A 17,264-nucleotide genomic window follows, 5' to 3' on the forward strand; every position below is an offset into this window, starting at 1 on the left:
AACATAGCACAATTTTGTCTTATAATTTTTTTAATACTCTCTTTATACTTGATACGATTATGTCAATAATAGAGATTTGCTTATTATTAAGGGTTATTACTAAACATGCAAAATTCATTGCATGAAGCATATGCAAAATGTATTAAATTCCCTTCTACCAATAAAACAATTTTTAACTGCTTTTTCTTTCAGGCTCCCATATTCTACAGCTCCACGGGTTTTAAACCAATATTTAAAGTGGAATTTAGACCAAAAAAACTCATATTTTTCTAAGTTACCTTGGGGAAAGCAGGAAGTGACTTTGAACTCCACACTGTCATTAAATTACTGCACACAGTGCTCTCCTCTACTACCCTAGTCTGCAGCCCACTAAATGAATAAGTGTGGGTGGGTTGTAAGGGGTTACAGTTCTGTTTCACACTCTGGTTAACAAAAGTTTTATAGCAAAATATTGGTATTAGTAGAACTGGCTAACAATGAACTTGAGTAGTGGTGTAAATTAAATTAATATAACTAACAATGGCACCCTGGATCACAGAATAATCTCATGGAGATTAAAGTTAACACAAGTATTATTATTTTTATTACTATTAAATATGCAATTTTATCCTTGAGCTAATATTTGTCCTAGGCGCTAGTTACCATCAGTCCTAAATATCTGGCCGCTACTGAAAATCTGTTTAAATTTGTGTCTGCTTTGTGCAACTGAGTCTCAAAGCCCAAGTGTCCAACATTATTTCATTAAAAAAACCCAACCTGGTACGTGTCCATATTTTTCTAAAAGCAATAGTCTTGAAACATTTTGCTTTGAACAATCTTACATAGTGCCCCTCCCCCCCCCGTTACCCCTCCCTTTCAGTCACTTGTGCTGTCGTTTCATCAGGAGTCATCAGGAAGACCAAAAGGAAGAGTAGTCCCTCAGGGCCTACTGCTCACATTTCATGCTATCCACATTTAAGGGCTGAAGACTTTCCATTTTAAGGTGGGTTGTTTGTTTTTTCCAGCCTACTTGATGCTGTTTCATTCTTTCTAATACGCTTTTCCAGTGCCGGAGGGGAGGTGGAAAAGGACAATAGAAATTATGCAAATATATTAAAATATACCGAAAATGGCTAACTTCATAAGAATAACCCTACAGCCAGTAGTGTGAATAAATGGACACTATATATTACATGAGCTTCTACTAAGACAACTTCTCTTTGTTGCAAAGCCAAATCCTGAATGAGTGTCCTTTTCCCTCCCCCTCCTCCTGTACTTTTTACCCTACAATTTCCAGGCCCAACTGGAACCAACAAGGCAAAGGCCTAAAAATTCTAGGGCAAAGGTCCATTTTCCACTGTTTGTTCATGTCTATCAGCTTCATACTACACTTAGTAAGCTCGGGTGTACAAACTGTGGGTTGATATAGGAGAACCCTTCAAAATCTGTTTGGTCTATGTTAGAAATGACCAGCTGATCAGGCGGTGTTAACACTGGTTGTCCTCGAGTAAAGAATTTGTCGAAGTTTTCAGCACCTTTGCCACACTAAAAGAGAAAAAGGGAAAAAAATAATATAATTAGATTAAAAAAACATCAACGACACCTACTGACAGCGCTGTCTCTTGTCTCATTCAGGATAGATATTGTGGGCTTCTCTCACGTTTTATCTTTACAGGTAGCTAGGACGCAATTTTCTTCCCTGATGTTAAAATATATGGCAAAGATGCAAGGTGAGGAGAAAATGAAAAATTTGTAACACATGGAGTAAGTAGCAGGATTATGATGTAATGGAGTTCTTTCCAGAAGTACTGTGTGGCTCAGGACCATGGTACAAATATGAATGGAAAAGGTGGGGCAAACCTCCCCTTGCAGCTACTCAGGTAGATGGGCAATGGCTTTGTTCCACAAAGTTATCATGTGAGTAAAATTATTCATCTATATAAAGCTGGAAGCATGAATCTGTCAATTACTGGCAGCATTATACAGAAGCTTGGAAGGATTAGATTTTTAATCAGTAAATGTCAATTTCACCACACACACAAACTGATGAAAAAATACTTCCATCGATAATAACTGACATTTACAGATAGGCAAAGTAAGAAAAATGCTGCTTGCCAACTCATGAGAGTTTAATTTAAGGATATTTACTTTGTATATTTTGACATGTGATGTTGACAATTTGAGTTTCAACGGTTATAAAGCTTTCACTTTTTATATCTCGGTGTCCGCTGTCATTAAATAATTATTGTCTGAACCCCCGATGGTCTGACGCACCATAATTTCCCGCAACTGTGAACATTTAAATATGTGAAAATAGGAAAAAACACTTTAAAATAAACATTGATATCTGTCAAAATGGTAAAAAAAATAAAAATTGAATTCTGCCAAGCCTAGTTCTACAGCATGCACCTGACTATGAATTTTGACTGCCAGCTCTTTTTCAGCTGGACCTCGCATGAGTACCGGTATGTCACTGTTCACAACTATGCACTTTTTTAATACTTGGTCTTGCCTCAAACAAAAACTAACCCAAATGCATCATAACTCCCATTTGGAGAATTGAGAGACTAGCTTGTGTTGAACCTGAGCAGACCCCTTTGTAAATTAAGCCTGGAGGAATTCTATCCCGTTTGTTTAGTAGGTACACTTTTAGCATGCTATTTTCTGGGTCTCTAAGAGTATGTCTACACTGCAGTTAAAAACCTGTGACTGGCCTGTGTCAGCTGACTTGGGCTCGTGGGGCTCAGACTAAGGGGCTGTTAACTGCAGTGTAGAGGCTTGGGCTAGAGCCTGGGCTCTAGAACCCTGCAAAGTTATTGAGATGATACTGAATTCTAAAGTAGCTGCCGATCCTGAAATCAGCTCTGCAAGACATTTATTCCAATTCGCACATCAAGACTATATGAGATTTCTTAGATAACAGAAAGAAGGAGAGCCTGGAGAGGCAAGTTGTGTCTGCCAAAGGAAGGAGTTATAAAGGCCCGGAGTGGAGATGGCTGGACACAACTGGTTCTATTTCACAGATAGGGAGACCTCTCTTTCATAAAGGCCAGCAAAGAGGTATAGTTGTGTATATAAGCTCCACGCAGAAAGCGATTGAGTCAGAACATAAACATGAAGAGCTCAGTTGTCATGGAAAGGTTGAGGGCAGCATTAAGGAGGGCAGAAAACACTCAGAGCAAAGCAGCATTACTGGCAAGTAAAAGGGGATGGAGGAATGGAACGAGCACAACAAAATTAGCTTGGCTGGAAGAAACTGAGTGCACGCTCGGGTAATACTGGACTTTGTATCCTCTGGAGAAGCCTAAAGGAACTTAAAAGCAAATCAGGTTCTCTCAATGATGTTAGTGGTACAGTGCTATACAGGGTGGTGTGTGCCTGTACTACAAGTCCTGTGAAAATGTCTTCCCATTATACCTGCTCCTTTCCTCTCTGCTAACTTCTGTAGGGTGTCTGCACTACTTTACATTACATTTAATGGGACTGTTTGCATTCAGCCTTCAAGGATGATATACCACTATGCACCCCCTTCTAACCTGTGAACAGATGGTTCATTTGAAGGTCTCGTCTGCATTATCTAACACTAATGCAAACTGGGGTAGGGTTGAAGAGGAGTAGAGGGAACTCAAGTGATCAGATACACGGTTCATATGCTACTTTGGACACAGTTCACTTATACCGTGTTCCCAATTATCTTGTAGAGCACCTAGCAGAAATAATAATAGTAATAAAGTATAAGCAAAGCTGCAAAGAATTTTTGCTGTCTTGGGCACAAGATGCCTTATGTTTTAAATAAAAACGGCATGCGCAGGACACGGACTCTAGTGTTCACAAGGCTATTTGTTCAGTTTATTACCAACACAAACAGAAAAACACTCCAACCGGTTAAAGAGTTATGTTAGTTTGCTTATCATTTCACCCAGCGTTCTGAATATGTGCTCACCGAATACCTCGATGCCCACTGAAGCCAGTGAATTTTGGTACAGAAGTGCTGAAGAACAAGAATGGACAATACTGAATTTTGGTGAAGGGTAAAACTCTCCATCTTCAGAGTTGTGAGAAAGCAGGCATGTACCACAATTAATAACCATCAAATCAATCTAGAGTCATGGCAATCAATTCAAAGCAGCAGTAAAGGGGCTTACTTACCAGTGAAACTTTTTTTTTTTTTTTAAAGATCTTTGACAAATGCATCTTATGCCTCCAAAAGAAAAACGGATGCCCAATAAGTTCTTTCAGTCAATGGAAGCTCAGCAGGTGACGCAAAGATGAACCATTTAAATAATTTTATCACGGATAGTCTAACCACCTGCTTTATAAATCTTATTACCACAACATTGCTGTAACTGACACAACTCTGAAGAGTAAGACTGTTCTATGTCTTGATGAAAAATTCTTGTTTCAGTCACAGTTCCCTGTTGCAGAGGCTAGAATTAGGATATTCTAAACACACACAGGAAGGTGACATCTCCTTCAAGCGGCTATCAAAGATTGTTGGTCAAATACCAGTAAAATGGCAAAAGAATTTAATCTAGAACCTGCAAATATTTTATTATTGGGTTGTGCTGGTATATAGCCTTCCTAAACTATACACTGTAATCAGAGAGGCTCACACTATTAATTATATTCCATGTGTGTTCTTAAACAAATTGCCACTAGCTGACATGAAGTTAAGTTTGTATTTAATCTACTGAAATGCAAAATATCTTACCTCCTCTGTCCCTGTATAAAAATTACTTGGACTTAAAACAAAAGGGAAACATTAACTGGCTTTTTTGTCTTTTTGTTTTACATGAAGTCTAAAAAATGTCTCCAAATAATCTTTTCCTACCCTCATTCATGAACAGCAACTACAGTATGTCACCATATAGCTTGTGTCAGATTTCTTAATCCCTGTCTGTAGCAGATGCTTATCTTGATTCAGGCACACTGGTGGTAGTAACATTGGGAGTCCTTGGTTAGATAGGCCACAAACATTTTTAATGTTGCATCATCTATTCCTTCTAAGAGCGAATCTAATTAACAGGTTGTTAAAAATGCCTCTGGCACCCAATGGCCTACACTAATGCTCCCATTATTGCTAACTTTATTGGAGCTCAAACAGGATTAGCAACAGGGGGAAATTTTGGAAAAATGTCTTTATTGTAGATCCCCTTTCTACTTTGTCTTTAGTCACTGAACAATAATTCTGCATCTGGCATCCAGATGAATCCCATTACAATCTTTATCACATTCACTATTGCTTGTAGTTTTCAAAGTGTAAAGTTATTTTCCTTTAGACTAGTTTTTGTTTCCTTTTAATTTCTGCTCTGACTCTTGATACATATTGTTTAAAATCTGCCAAGTGATTATCCTAATTTTTGAAAATGTAGTTTCTGAAACAGGGTTTTTCTTCACAGGTTTCTGTGTTGGATGGATGACCATTTGTGGATAACTTTCAAAACAAGCCTGGTGAATTGGTAACTGGATAAAAGAATTTGTCACAGGTAAGGTACAAATCCATATCTTGCGTAGGTCTAGGTCTAGGTCATCCAAAAATCATTTCATGGCAGTTTGGTGGACTATGTGAAATATATTAGAGCTCTCAGACATGTTCTTGGTAAACAGGCCGTATCCAAAAAGCACTTTGCATCTGTGACAAAATGTCAAGTTGTAGGATTCTGCATGAAGCTGAAGAACTATCCCTCTGATGCAGACACACACAAACTCTTGGTTTGGAGTTAAGGAGACCTGCTTGGCCTGGCTTTCACCAGGAGGTCAGGCTAGATGAACATGATGGTCCCTTCTGGCCTTAAAAGTCTGTGTCAGTAGAACAGTCCTGCAGCTCCATGCAAGGTTTTAAAGCCTAAAAATCTCTTATAACACTCTTCCTGGCAGTATCAAAAGAAAGTCCAAGGAGAGAACAGGCAGTGGGGTTTGAACGTTCTTTTTCAGCCAATTCAGGTTTGAGGCAGGAGGTGCAAGCTAGCCCATTCTGCATTCGTTCGATGGATAACTGAGGAAATCAATCCCCCGAGACTATCCAAGAGTCTGGCATCTTTCACAAACAACTAAATTCATTTAAAAAATAAGAAAAAAAGGCAGTGTATCTTCCCTATTCATTTTTTTTTTGCAGAATATGACAGATTTGTGTATGTCTGTATGTAACCATAAACCCCATTGTTTTTTGTAAATGCTATTTTGATTATAAACTGTCTGTGCTTCATTGTTGCCTTTTAACTTCCAACTTGGACTTGGCTATCGTGGTTATTAGCAAAGACTCTCTGTGCCCCTAGCAGCGGACTAATGATGGAGAGCAAGCAAGAGTCATTAACATGAATGATCTTCCATTCAAATGGAAGAACCTTTAGAACAATGAGCTGGCTGCAGCCCAGAACAACCAGTGTCCCAGGTGGAATTTAACTAAGCAATGAATCACCTGACAAGGGACATAAAGCCACCTGGGGGTGTCACCTGAGAGAGGCTGAAACTTTGTAAAAGGACTTTCTTCAGCAAGGGGAAAGGAGACCACAGCAAAAAGATAAGGCTGGCCAGGAGGAAAGGAAGAATCCTGGACCTGCTAAAAGGACACTGACTAAGACCCAGAGGACTCTGAAGGGGTGAGGAAAATGAGTCAGGGATGTTTGTGCGGGCTTTGTTATTTTTCCACAGACCTCTATCTTTCTTGTGTTTGTCTATGGGCTTGTCTGCACTGGCCAGCTAAATCAGTGCCGCTGCGATCGATGCAGCAGCATCGATTTAGTGGGTCTGGTGAAGACTCGGTAAGTCGATGGGAGAGCGCTCTCTCATTGACTTCAGTATTCCACCTCCCCGAGAGGCAGAAGCTAAGTTGGCAGGAGAGCGTCTCCTGTTGACACAGCACAGTGTAGACACCGCATTAAGTCGATGTAAATTATGTCGCTTAGGGGAGGTGATTTTTTCACACTACTGAGCGATGTAACTTACATTGAGTTAAGCAGTAGTGTAGACAAGGCCTAAGAGTAAAGTGTAATTGGTTAAGAAGTTGCTCTGTGACGTGTGTGTGTGCTACTTGTTTTATCTGTCCCAAAGTAGCCAAAGGGTGAAAGGCATTCTTGTAGCATTTCTAGCTTGATTTTTAGACCAATGAGGTTGAAGGAATTCAGATAAGCACTGTATACCAGTAGCCAGAAGCACCTTCAGCTTCTTGCCAGCACTCCTGTATGTCAGATCCTTATTACGACTTGAGGTTTGGATGTTATTTTTTCTGGCTGCATTCCTTTTGCAGATAAATGACATACAGCACTGGAACTGGTGAGACAGAGTGTGGGAAACCAGTGGCAGGGACTCATCCTGTTTTAATATGGGTTTATCCATCATAAAAAGCTCAATGTGTAATATTAAAAAAAAAACCCTTTAAACATTGATATTGTTATTATGGATGTTTGCCCAGTACTAAAGCAGGATGGAAAAGACCCACTTCCTAGCTGCCAGTAAAATATCCCTTTTAGCAAGATATCAATCAGCAGCAATAACCTGAGAAATGCCATTTTGTAAAATTAAACAGATTATTTAAAAATTCAGTTTACACTTTATTCATAATGAGGAGCATGTCTAACACTGTTAACTTTCAGATTGCAAGGATAAGCAAAATGGATGCAGTTTTCTTTTAATAGTTTTTTCTGCCTAATTCTGTGATGTGCTCATTAACAGATTGCTGTTTGGCTGGTATAATTTACGTACAGAAGATGTAGTTTATGCGTCAGGACTTAAGTCGGGCAACCGTATAATCAAAGGCCAAACATCACTTTTAACTAACGAGTCTGTTTCTCCTCTTGAAACACATGTAAAACTTCCATGAATATGTAATTAATAAGGATATTGCCTGCATAACATAGATATTAAATATGAGGATATTGCCTGCAGAAAATAGACTCCCTAGCATATTATTTTCAATAATATGCAATACAACAGCATGCATTTTAAGCAATACAATGGCTCAGACTTTAGTCTATTTATATGAACTTCACTCATTGTCTACCGTAAAAATGGTCGTACAAGTACTTCCACAGTGAAAAATCTGAAATGAAATATGATTTTATTATTGTTTAGAGCATATACCGTATGACTGACATTCAATAGTAGGTGACATTGAATGAAATTTTCAAAAGTGCCTCAGGTACTTAGAGGTCTAAGTCGAATTGAAAGTCAATGATACATAGATTCTTAAGTGCATACGTCAATTTGAAAAATGGGACTTAGGTGCTTTTGAAAATTTTACCCATTGTCTGATACTTCCCTTGATAAATGAAGAGACTCAAGAAGTACCTTATTAATTAAAAACATACTTCTAGGAGATGTAGAAAGGCATAATTATACCTCAGTCTCAGGTAGTCAGGGAAAACTGACTAGTTTGTTCTATAGCCGCTTCAATTTTATTTTACTTATATAAATTATAATGTGTTTGTCAAAACAAAAAGTTTTAGGGCAGTTAAAAAAAAATCAATGTAATATTTCAATATAGCTATATAAAAGCAGGGCCAATTTTTCCTCTTAGTTACACCAGTGTAAAAATATAACATGATAGGAACCTCTGTTATCAGCAAAAAATGTCCTATCCTGCAAGCCCACTTTCTCCTGGTTAGTCCCTTACAGGACTATGTGTATAAGTAAGAACTACCTGTGCAAGTGAAAGTTTCAGGACTGGGCCTCAAGGAATTCCCTATTTCAGTTACAAGAGCCGCTTACACCTAGTAAGATTTTCTGCAAAATGACATAATTGAATCCAGCTTTACAAATACCTCTAGGCACTTATGAAGATGTTTTTATCCGAAAATCAATATAAATAGAATTAGTTACTAGGATATGTTGGTAAACCAATAACAAGGGACACAAGATTTGGATTTAAAATTATTGTCTAAGAAAGTAAGGCAGCCACCTTAACACTAGATTTATCTAGGTATGTTTCAATAGCAACCTGTATAAATAAAATAAGTCATAATCAGCAGCCGAGAAACAGCACAGCTGGTGATTAATCCCCTATTATGATATAAATAGGAGCTGTGATATAGCTTTCTGCAATTAAATGTGACATATTGGAATTAGATTGTATTTCAGGCTTTTAGTACTTTACACCCTTTAATAAAGTTTCATATGGGAAACGTGGGTCTAGATCCTGTGAGGTGCTGAGGTTATTCTCCGTAACTTCAGTGGGAGTTCAGCACACTCAGCTCTTTGGAGGATCAGACATGCTGATACTAATGGAGATATGGTTTATTTTTAGCTTTAATTGTGACACAAACATTGCATGACGAAAAATGTACATAATTTGTGTCTGAAAAAGAGCAATTCCCCAGCTGCCTGCCAGGTTGGAGAACCACCAATGGTCATTAATAGAACCATGTGCGTTTCCTTACTTATTTATACAATTGTGTGTGTGAGACATTCACTTTTTATGATAAGCCTGACTTTTACTAGCCTAGTATATAGTTCTCTTGGTATGCAAGCACACCTCCTGTTGAGGTTAAAGTATGCATATTACTCTCAACAAGAGAAGACTATACATAGGTGCTGGAAATAGAGGTGCGTGGGGTTTCCATTATAAACAGGATTTACACCTTGGTTCAATGGCTCTCAGCACCCCCACTATAAAAACTGTTCCAGCACCTCTGAGAATATATGCTCTCCTTGGGTAGCACCCACCCTCTGTTTACTGATCCATCTTTAGTGAGATTTACTCTAACATTCCAAACCTCTGAATAGCTTCAAACAGCTGCCATCAACTGGCCAGAGAAATGTACTTTTCTTTTCCATAAATGAAGAGTCTGCACCATCTCCCATCCAACCTCCCTGACCTCTAAATACAGAACACTGGCCCAAGGACCATGAGCAACAATATTCAGTCCTGCATAGTGGCAGGTTTGAGGTCTGATATCTTCTGACCCTGGAGAGCAAGAATTGAGCATTTTTATATTATTGGAAAGGGTTGATTCTAATGAAACACACAGCATTTACCTCCAGCCATGAAATGTACCCAAATATTAGATCTCACAGTAAAGGCAAGCTATTCAGGTCATTCGTTTATAGAAGAGTTTAAATCTAAACTAATTTATTTGGATTTTTCTCCTCCTCTGAGCCCTCTAGAGTTAATATAACATTAAAAAAAAAAACTTTCCAAAGCATTTCTAACATTGTTTTTCTATAAAACAAATAGCATATGCAGAAATACATGATAGCATGGTATTGTATAAAGCTTTGTGATGACCTATGTCACTCAAGGTTTCATCACTCTTGATTAATGTGGCCATCCCAGACTCATGCTGATAAAACAATTCTAGCATACTGTCATGTGCTCCCCATCCGTCTGCATGGAGGATGATTACATAGATTCCTTTCATCTTGTTATGCTACTAAATAGAAACAAAACAAGTGTTCTAGAGGAGAGCTGCTACAGTAAGACATTTTCCAGGGGTCTCTGGCAGCTTTGACCTCCTTCTTCCTCAGATTTAACCTATTTTCTCTTTTGCATCAAGAACAAGCCTTTGTTTATCAATCATGTTACAAGCTGAAAGAAATTCTGAGCTGGATGACAAACACTACTTCTTCTTCAAAGTAGATTAGACTTACTGTACTCACATTAATTAAGCGATCAATTACTTATTTGGATTTCTAAAACTGTGCCTATCCAATGATCCAGATACGTGCACATTACACAGTAACAAACCTTACACATAAATCAGATTGATTATAGACTCTCCTCCACTATGGACATGGCAGGAGTACCGAAAACCACCCTAGTAAATTGCCCATATCCCTTCATTAATCTACCCTCTTCTTGAAAACCTTGGGAGAGAGAAGAGCCTTGTGGCACACCTGGAAATTCAACCAACTTGGACTCTGTCAAACCAATATGGGAAGCACAGTCCGAAGTTGAAGCTATTTAGTGAAAATACCCCAGCAGTTATACCATGGGCTGTCAGTTTAAGTGTTCAGTGTAATAGTTGCCATACCACAAAGAGACAGGCAATTTCTCAAGTAAATAGGCAACATGCCATTTAGAGCTTTCCAGATTAAAACCTAGCTCAAACTGAAGCCAGTGCAGATCACAGAGCAACAAGTGTTGGGTGCTCCTTGTGGGGAAACCCCATCAAAAGTAGGCAGTCCGCTGAATTGTGCACTGGATGAGGTTTCCGAATGGTGCTCAGGTGTAGCTAACATTACGGTAATGCAATTCTGAGCTGCAAATACACGGATAACTGACAAGGCCTGTGTCTAAAAGAATAGGTCACAACACTTCAGCCAAACACAGATAGAAAGCATTAAGGAAGTAGGGATTTTATTATACAGAAAATCTCTGCAAATTGACTCCCATTTAGTCAACTGTGTGTTTTCACGTAGCACAGCTATATCAAAGGCTTCCTATCAGGAAATCAGCAATAATTTTGTGGCATGTTTGATGATGCACTACCTACACTAGGTTATGCTAGAGTATGGAGTAGTACTAGTGACATTGCATGGCAGTCTGTCATAATCCAAGTGCTTGATTTAAGAAATGTCACACCTTTTGGGATACAGCTGTCTTGCAATGCCATCAAGTTGGCATTAGCCTCATACCACAGAGAGGCTTGACTGCAAACAGTGCATTTTAATAGGGAGACATCCTGCGTCTCACTCACCACTTTAGGCTTGAATGGCGGCTGAATCTCTCTGTTCTCCAGTTTCTCCCAGTCGATTCTCCTGAAGAATGCATGCTCCCTGACATCTCGCTCCCCCTCAGGCCCACAGCCAAGCCTTTTTGCAGGGTGTTTTGTCATTAACTAGAAATCAATAAAACACCAAATGATTACATTGACTTTTGGAATGAAAGAGTAACAGACTGTCCACAGGTGGAATTGTCAAGATGTACCTCAGCAATAAAATCCGTGTGAAAAGCTATACTTTATTTTTAAAGTGTTAATTTCTTTATTTCAAAGCTAGAGATTGCCTGTAGGCACTGCAAGTAAAGGCCACTCTTTAAACCCTGCTTTCCTCTTTCGTTACACAAAGGTTACTGATACGGGAACAAATTTAGGCATGGTATAGGTGGGCACAATGGAATTACACCTGCATCCATCGTGTCTGAATTCAGCTCTTGTTACTATTACAACGCAGCCTTGTACATATCCAGAACAGGCTCTACTCGGCTTCAGCAATCAATTAAACTTGATAAATTCCATTACACTGAAACATTTAAAGTACAAGTTTCCTATAATTTTTCTAAGCGTGTTCTGGATAGCGCTTGTCATTTTTTTGGCAGCCTCCTGACAGTAACTAATCTGTGCTTCTCCTCTTACATCCTTAATACCAACTTGATCAATATTAAATACCAGCTGCACAGAGAAACCACACTCACAAAAAGGAGCAATAATGCACACTTATGCGCAGTAATGTGCACCCTAATTAGCAAGCTCCTCCATGGAGATGAGCTGTCAATGAGTATGAGCACTGGCAACTAAGGAATGCAGCCCTCACCCAATATGATGGGACTTCTGGAATCTTGCTTTATTCTAGTACAGTGGGTGCCATTAATAAATGAGCATTTACTGCATTTCCTTATTTAATGTTACTGTAATATTTGCCATATTCCCTATCTACAGAATGGGAAATATAAGGAGTGGGATAGTTGTGATAACTACTGCAATAAAACTCTTTAACATTATTTAATTGCACACATTAATAGCATTAATAGCAATGAATGTATAGCCAGCATTTAAAAAAAAAATCGAGCCTAAAGTCAGACTCCTAAGTTTGTATATTAGGCAGATAAACAAGTAGCTTGATTCCTTACGAACATGATTAGCTTTGTGACACTTACGGAGCATCCTTTAGCCTGAGGACTGCAAAGGGCTTTAGAAAAGATATTGTGAAATGCAGCCACTTCTGGGACTGGGAGTGTCACTAATTCACATAAAGGGCAATGCAAAGAGTAAGGGGGAAAAAAGCCAAGTTTGGCTAAGGACACTAGGACAAACTAGGATAAAATAATGAAGTGTTTCTTTTTTATAAGGAAGATCCGACTTGACCCCAATAGGATTTGAACCTGTGGCAGAAGGAGGGCTATGTAATTTCTATCCTGAGATATAGACATTTATGCCATTCCCCTGCTATGTTGCAATAGTCTTGGATTTATTGTGATAAATGAAATATCTTTTCATTTTCTCAATGATTTTATCTTTAAATAAAAAAATGGAGTCAGCTACAGTACTACATATGCAGTTCCAAAGGACACTCTGAAGTGGGGAAGTAGATACCAAATTCATTGTCTATTTAAATGCACTAAAATTTTCATCCAGGTGAAGTAGTAATAGACATCTAAAATTCACATTCTGGAAGAGCTGCAGAAATGAGCCGCTCCAGGGAATGATACTGAGTCAGGAAAAAGTCAACACAAACTTTTCTTTGCTAATTCTCTGCAGTCACATCAATGCTCTGCCCAAAACCCCCATTAAAATAGTCTACAATCAGAGATGACCTTAAGCCACAAAGCTTGGACCTGGATCAGAATTTCCTCACCACTCACTGGTGTTTAGACTGGAGGTTTTCGTTCAGGCTAATTTCTATCTAAATTCTAAAATGACTCCTGTTAATCCACTGTTGTTTGCAGTGATGCTGTAGCCATGTTGGTTCCAGGATATTAGAGAGATAAGGTGGGTGAGGTAGAATCTTTTATTGGACCGACTTCTGTTGGTGAGAGAGACAAGCTTTTGAGCCACACAGCTCTGTGTAAATTGATCCAATAAAAGACACTATCTCACCCACCTTGTCCCTCCTGTTCATTCCTTCAGTTCTTCCTATCAGGTCAAACACACAGGGCCCAGTGCTGTAGTGTGCCTCCTGCAAAGTGCTGTGTACTGTCAGCTCCCATTTGGCATCAATTAGAGCTGAGACGGCTTGGCACCTTGCACGATCTGACTCACAGCGTAGACAATTTAAGAGGTGGGAAAGGCTCACACAACCACCCTGTTTGTAGCTTCTGCTTTGTATTTGGCTGCAACGGATTCTGAAATCTTTTCCTACCACAAACTAAACATGCACTGCAGAAAGAGTTGACACTTTTGCAGCCCTGGCCTTTGGCAGAGACCAAGTGAGGATGCAGGCGATCATCCATGTTATCTGCCTAAAAACCGGGCTGGACAGTGTTTATACTTGAAAGAGCCCAGTGGTATAAACTCAGTCAAACTCCACAAACTTTGGTTATTTAACACACTCTGCTGAAAAGGGATCCCATGATATAGCAACAACTTGCTTACCCCTTTGCAGATAGAAACAGCTTCTTTGGACAGCGATTTAGGATAGGAAACATTATGCTCCATTATGGACTGAAAGAGTTCATCTTCATCCTCCCCATCAAATGGAGGCTGTTCAAGGAAAATAAAGGAGGTAAAATTATGTGGTGTTAATTTTAATTCCCTATAAATGTTATTTATTTACTGAAAAGCAGATACATTATTGAGGAGTTTTACATTTACAATGTATTCTGGTTATCTTTAATTAGATCTTTTTAAAGTTACCTTGCTGTAGCCATCCTAAAACAATCTAATCAGTACATGTTTTAGGCCATTACTTTCTATGACTTTGATCTAAAGTGTCATGTAATTCCAATGATGCTCCCATTTGATTTAAAGGTAAATAGTGTTTCTGTGAGGGGAAGACAGTGTAAGAAGTACGGGCTACATGTGTGTTTAAAATATGGTGTGAGGATGAAGAAGGCCAGCACAAGATCCATGGGAACTGCTTAAGTCCCACATAAACCCTGAACTAAGAGTTTAAGTGGGACTTAAGTTTTGCATAGGCCTTCTAGCAGCCCTTTGCACAGGGGTGAATATCACCCAGAAAGCACCACTTAGTTATAAAGTACAGAGACAAGAACTCATGCAAACAGATAAATGTTTACAGATTGCTGGGCCTAATCTTATGTTTTTTGAAGACATACTCAAGGCAGCTATCATAATTAAAACAAATGTTGATGCATTTATCTGCAAACAAATCTACATCTTCCAAGAAGCCCTGGAGGAATTACTTAGCACTTACTGTAAATGCAGAAAATCCTAATAAGATAATGCTCTACAAATGACTTAAGACTCAGTAAATACACAAGTATGTCAGACTTCCTCAAGAATAAGGAAACAAGAAGCTGGGATCTCCCAACATTATCCGACACAGCGGGATTCTACATTTCTAAATTCTCCAATTTATTTTGAATTATTATCAGTAATTTTGGTGGGTGTTTACATGCAAACCCAAAATTGTAGATAAACCCACAGAACTCATCTGTAGAACATCAGATGTTTCAGTACTGTTAAATATCTTAAGATTCTCACACACCTTTTCTCTGTCATAAAATACAAAAATGTTGAGGCAACAGAACAATCTGCAAGTAACTGGAGATGACCACAGACCAGACGCACGGTGATCTTGGTAAGAATTTGAAAGGAAAAAGAATACAGGAACAGCACACAGTATTCAGTTGTTACACAAGAAGTCAAGAAATCTACTGGGACTTAGCCTGGGAAGGAATAACAGAGGCTGGCTACATACTGTAAATACAGGAAATTCTGTGGTAGCTTCAGCTCACTCTCTCAGGAGAATCACTTACATAAATCTTCCCCACATCACGAGAATACCAGAGCTCTTTAGAGTTGGTTTGTTACCTTCAACTAAACTTTGCAGTCCAGGGCCTGCTTTTCCAGTTGTGTAATTTGGTGACTAGAATCCCATCACGTGTGTAGAGAAAGGGCTCTGTAATCAACCGTGGTTTGAGCAGCAAGCCCTGGGCTTTGCCCCCATGCACACAATACAAAAATACTGTCAGGATTCTGTGCCTTAACTTCCATGAAGAGTATCTAAAAACTCTGCTATTATGTTTCCAGGGGTTCTCTCCCAGTTGCACAATACTTCTTCCATTTATTATGCACTGCCTTGTAAAGTTCCTCTCATTAGATTTTGAAGAATAGCAGCAATATAATTCTTACCTGACCAGCTAGCATCTCGTATAACAGCACACCGTAGGCCCACCAATCTACTGATTTTCCATAGGGCTGATAAGCAATAATCTGTGAAATAATGAAAATAAAAATTCCTGTGTTAAATACGGTCAGTGGTGAATGAAATAAACATTGACTTATGGAGACAAATACATGCCACTGAAATGCATACAGAACCCAATCCTGTCATCCTTAATAAAACCAAAATCCCACTTGAATTTATGTATCTTACAGAACAGGATCCAGATCCGTGTGCTAGAATTGTACGGCCAGATTTACAAAGGTATTTAGGCACCAAAAGATGCAAATTGGCACCTAGAAGTATTTACCAAAGTACCTAAAGCAGGTTAGATGCCTAACTCTCATTAAAGCCAATGGGAGTTAAGTGCCTTTGAAAATCTCACTAGGTGCCTATTTGCTTCTTTAGGCATCTAGATACCTTTGTCAATCCGGCCCTTCGAAGATTCAGGATGCGCTTTTGAAAATAATGAAGCAGGTAGAGTAATGCTACACAGAAGACCAGAATGATTTCATCAAGCCATTCATATTAAAGAAGCAAATCATCATCTGCACTTTATTCAGAGGGTATCAACAATTCAGAGTTTAATTTCATTACTCTGTAATATTTACATTTTGTCCCTCTCTAAAAACAGGCAAAAATCCCCAAAGTATGAGCAAGACCTCTGAAAATCTCAGCTTTGTTTTACAATGCTACACAATTCTCATGCTCTTCGTCTGAAATCAGGAAACCAGTTATGCCAACAGGAAAGAGGTTTCTGCCATTCAGACTAATGACAATTTCCAAGTATTTTGCACCCAGGGTTTATTTTAAAGGTGCATTGGAGCATACAGTCGGTTACAGTCTCAGCTTTAAATGCCATTTCAGTTTAACATCATTTGTTTGTATCTTTACTGTTATCGATTTCTAGTAATTCTGAAGAGATTATCTGTCCCATTTTTTTCCAGTAAAGGGAATGTTCTGAAACATTCTTGGATATTTTTCCTAGAATACAGGTCTCTCCTATTTAGTTTGGGGGCAAGGCTAGTTGACCCTGAAACCATAATTCGTCTATTTCAGAGGAATAATCAGACAATGAGATATTGTCCTTTCACCATTAAACATTCCTTAATTTAGTCTCCTTTTCCTGCTACCATGTGTTTTTCATTCTCTGTGAAACAAATTGCTAAGACTAGTGCAGATCACACACCCTAGGTTCTCAGCAGTCTGGTAAAGGAATTAAACCAGCTATCTGTAAGGAAAACATTTAATTATCAGTTCAACGAAACAGCGCTATGTAGCCACTA

At 38.8% G+C, this 17,264-nt stretch overlaps 1 protein-coding gene across 1 annotated transcript in view; it reads right to left on the reverse strand.

Moving 5' to 3' along the window:
* Positions 1-1,359: 1,359 nt before the first annotated feature.
* The window catches only part of PRKCA (protein kinase C alpha), a 295,766-nt gene continuing 279,861 nt past the window's right edge, over positions 1,360-17,264 (reverse strand). Inside the window, exons 14-17 of the mRNA XM_065416263.1 lie at positions 15,948-16,028; positions 14,226-14,333; positions 11,613-11,753; positions 1,360-1,524 (exon numbers count right to left, since the gene is read on the reverse strand). Coding sequence (XP_065272335.1) covers positions 1,360-1,524; positions 11,613-11,753; positions 14,226-14,333; positions 15,948-16,028 — 495 coding nt within the window. The remainder of the gene's footprint in view (positions 1,525-11,612; positions 11,754-14,225; positions 14,334-15,947; positions 16,029-17,264) is intronic.

The sequence above is a fragment of the Emys orbicularis genome, chromosome 13, assembly GCF_028017835.1.
Source record: "Emys orbicularis isolate rEmyOrb1 chromosome 13, rEmyOrb1.hap1, whole genome shotgun sequence".
NCBI classification, from domain to species: Eukaryota; Metazoa; Chordata; order Testudines; family Emydidae; genus Emys; species Emys orbicularis.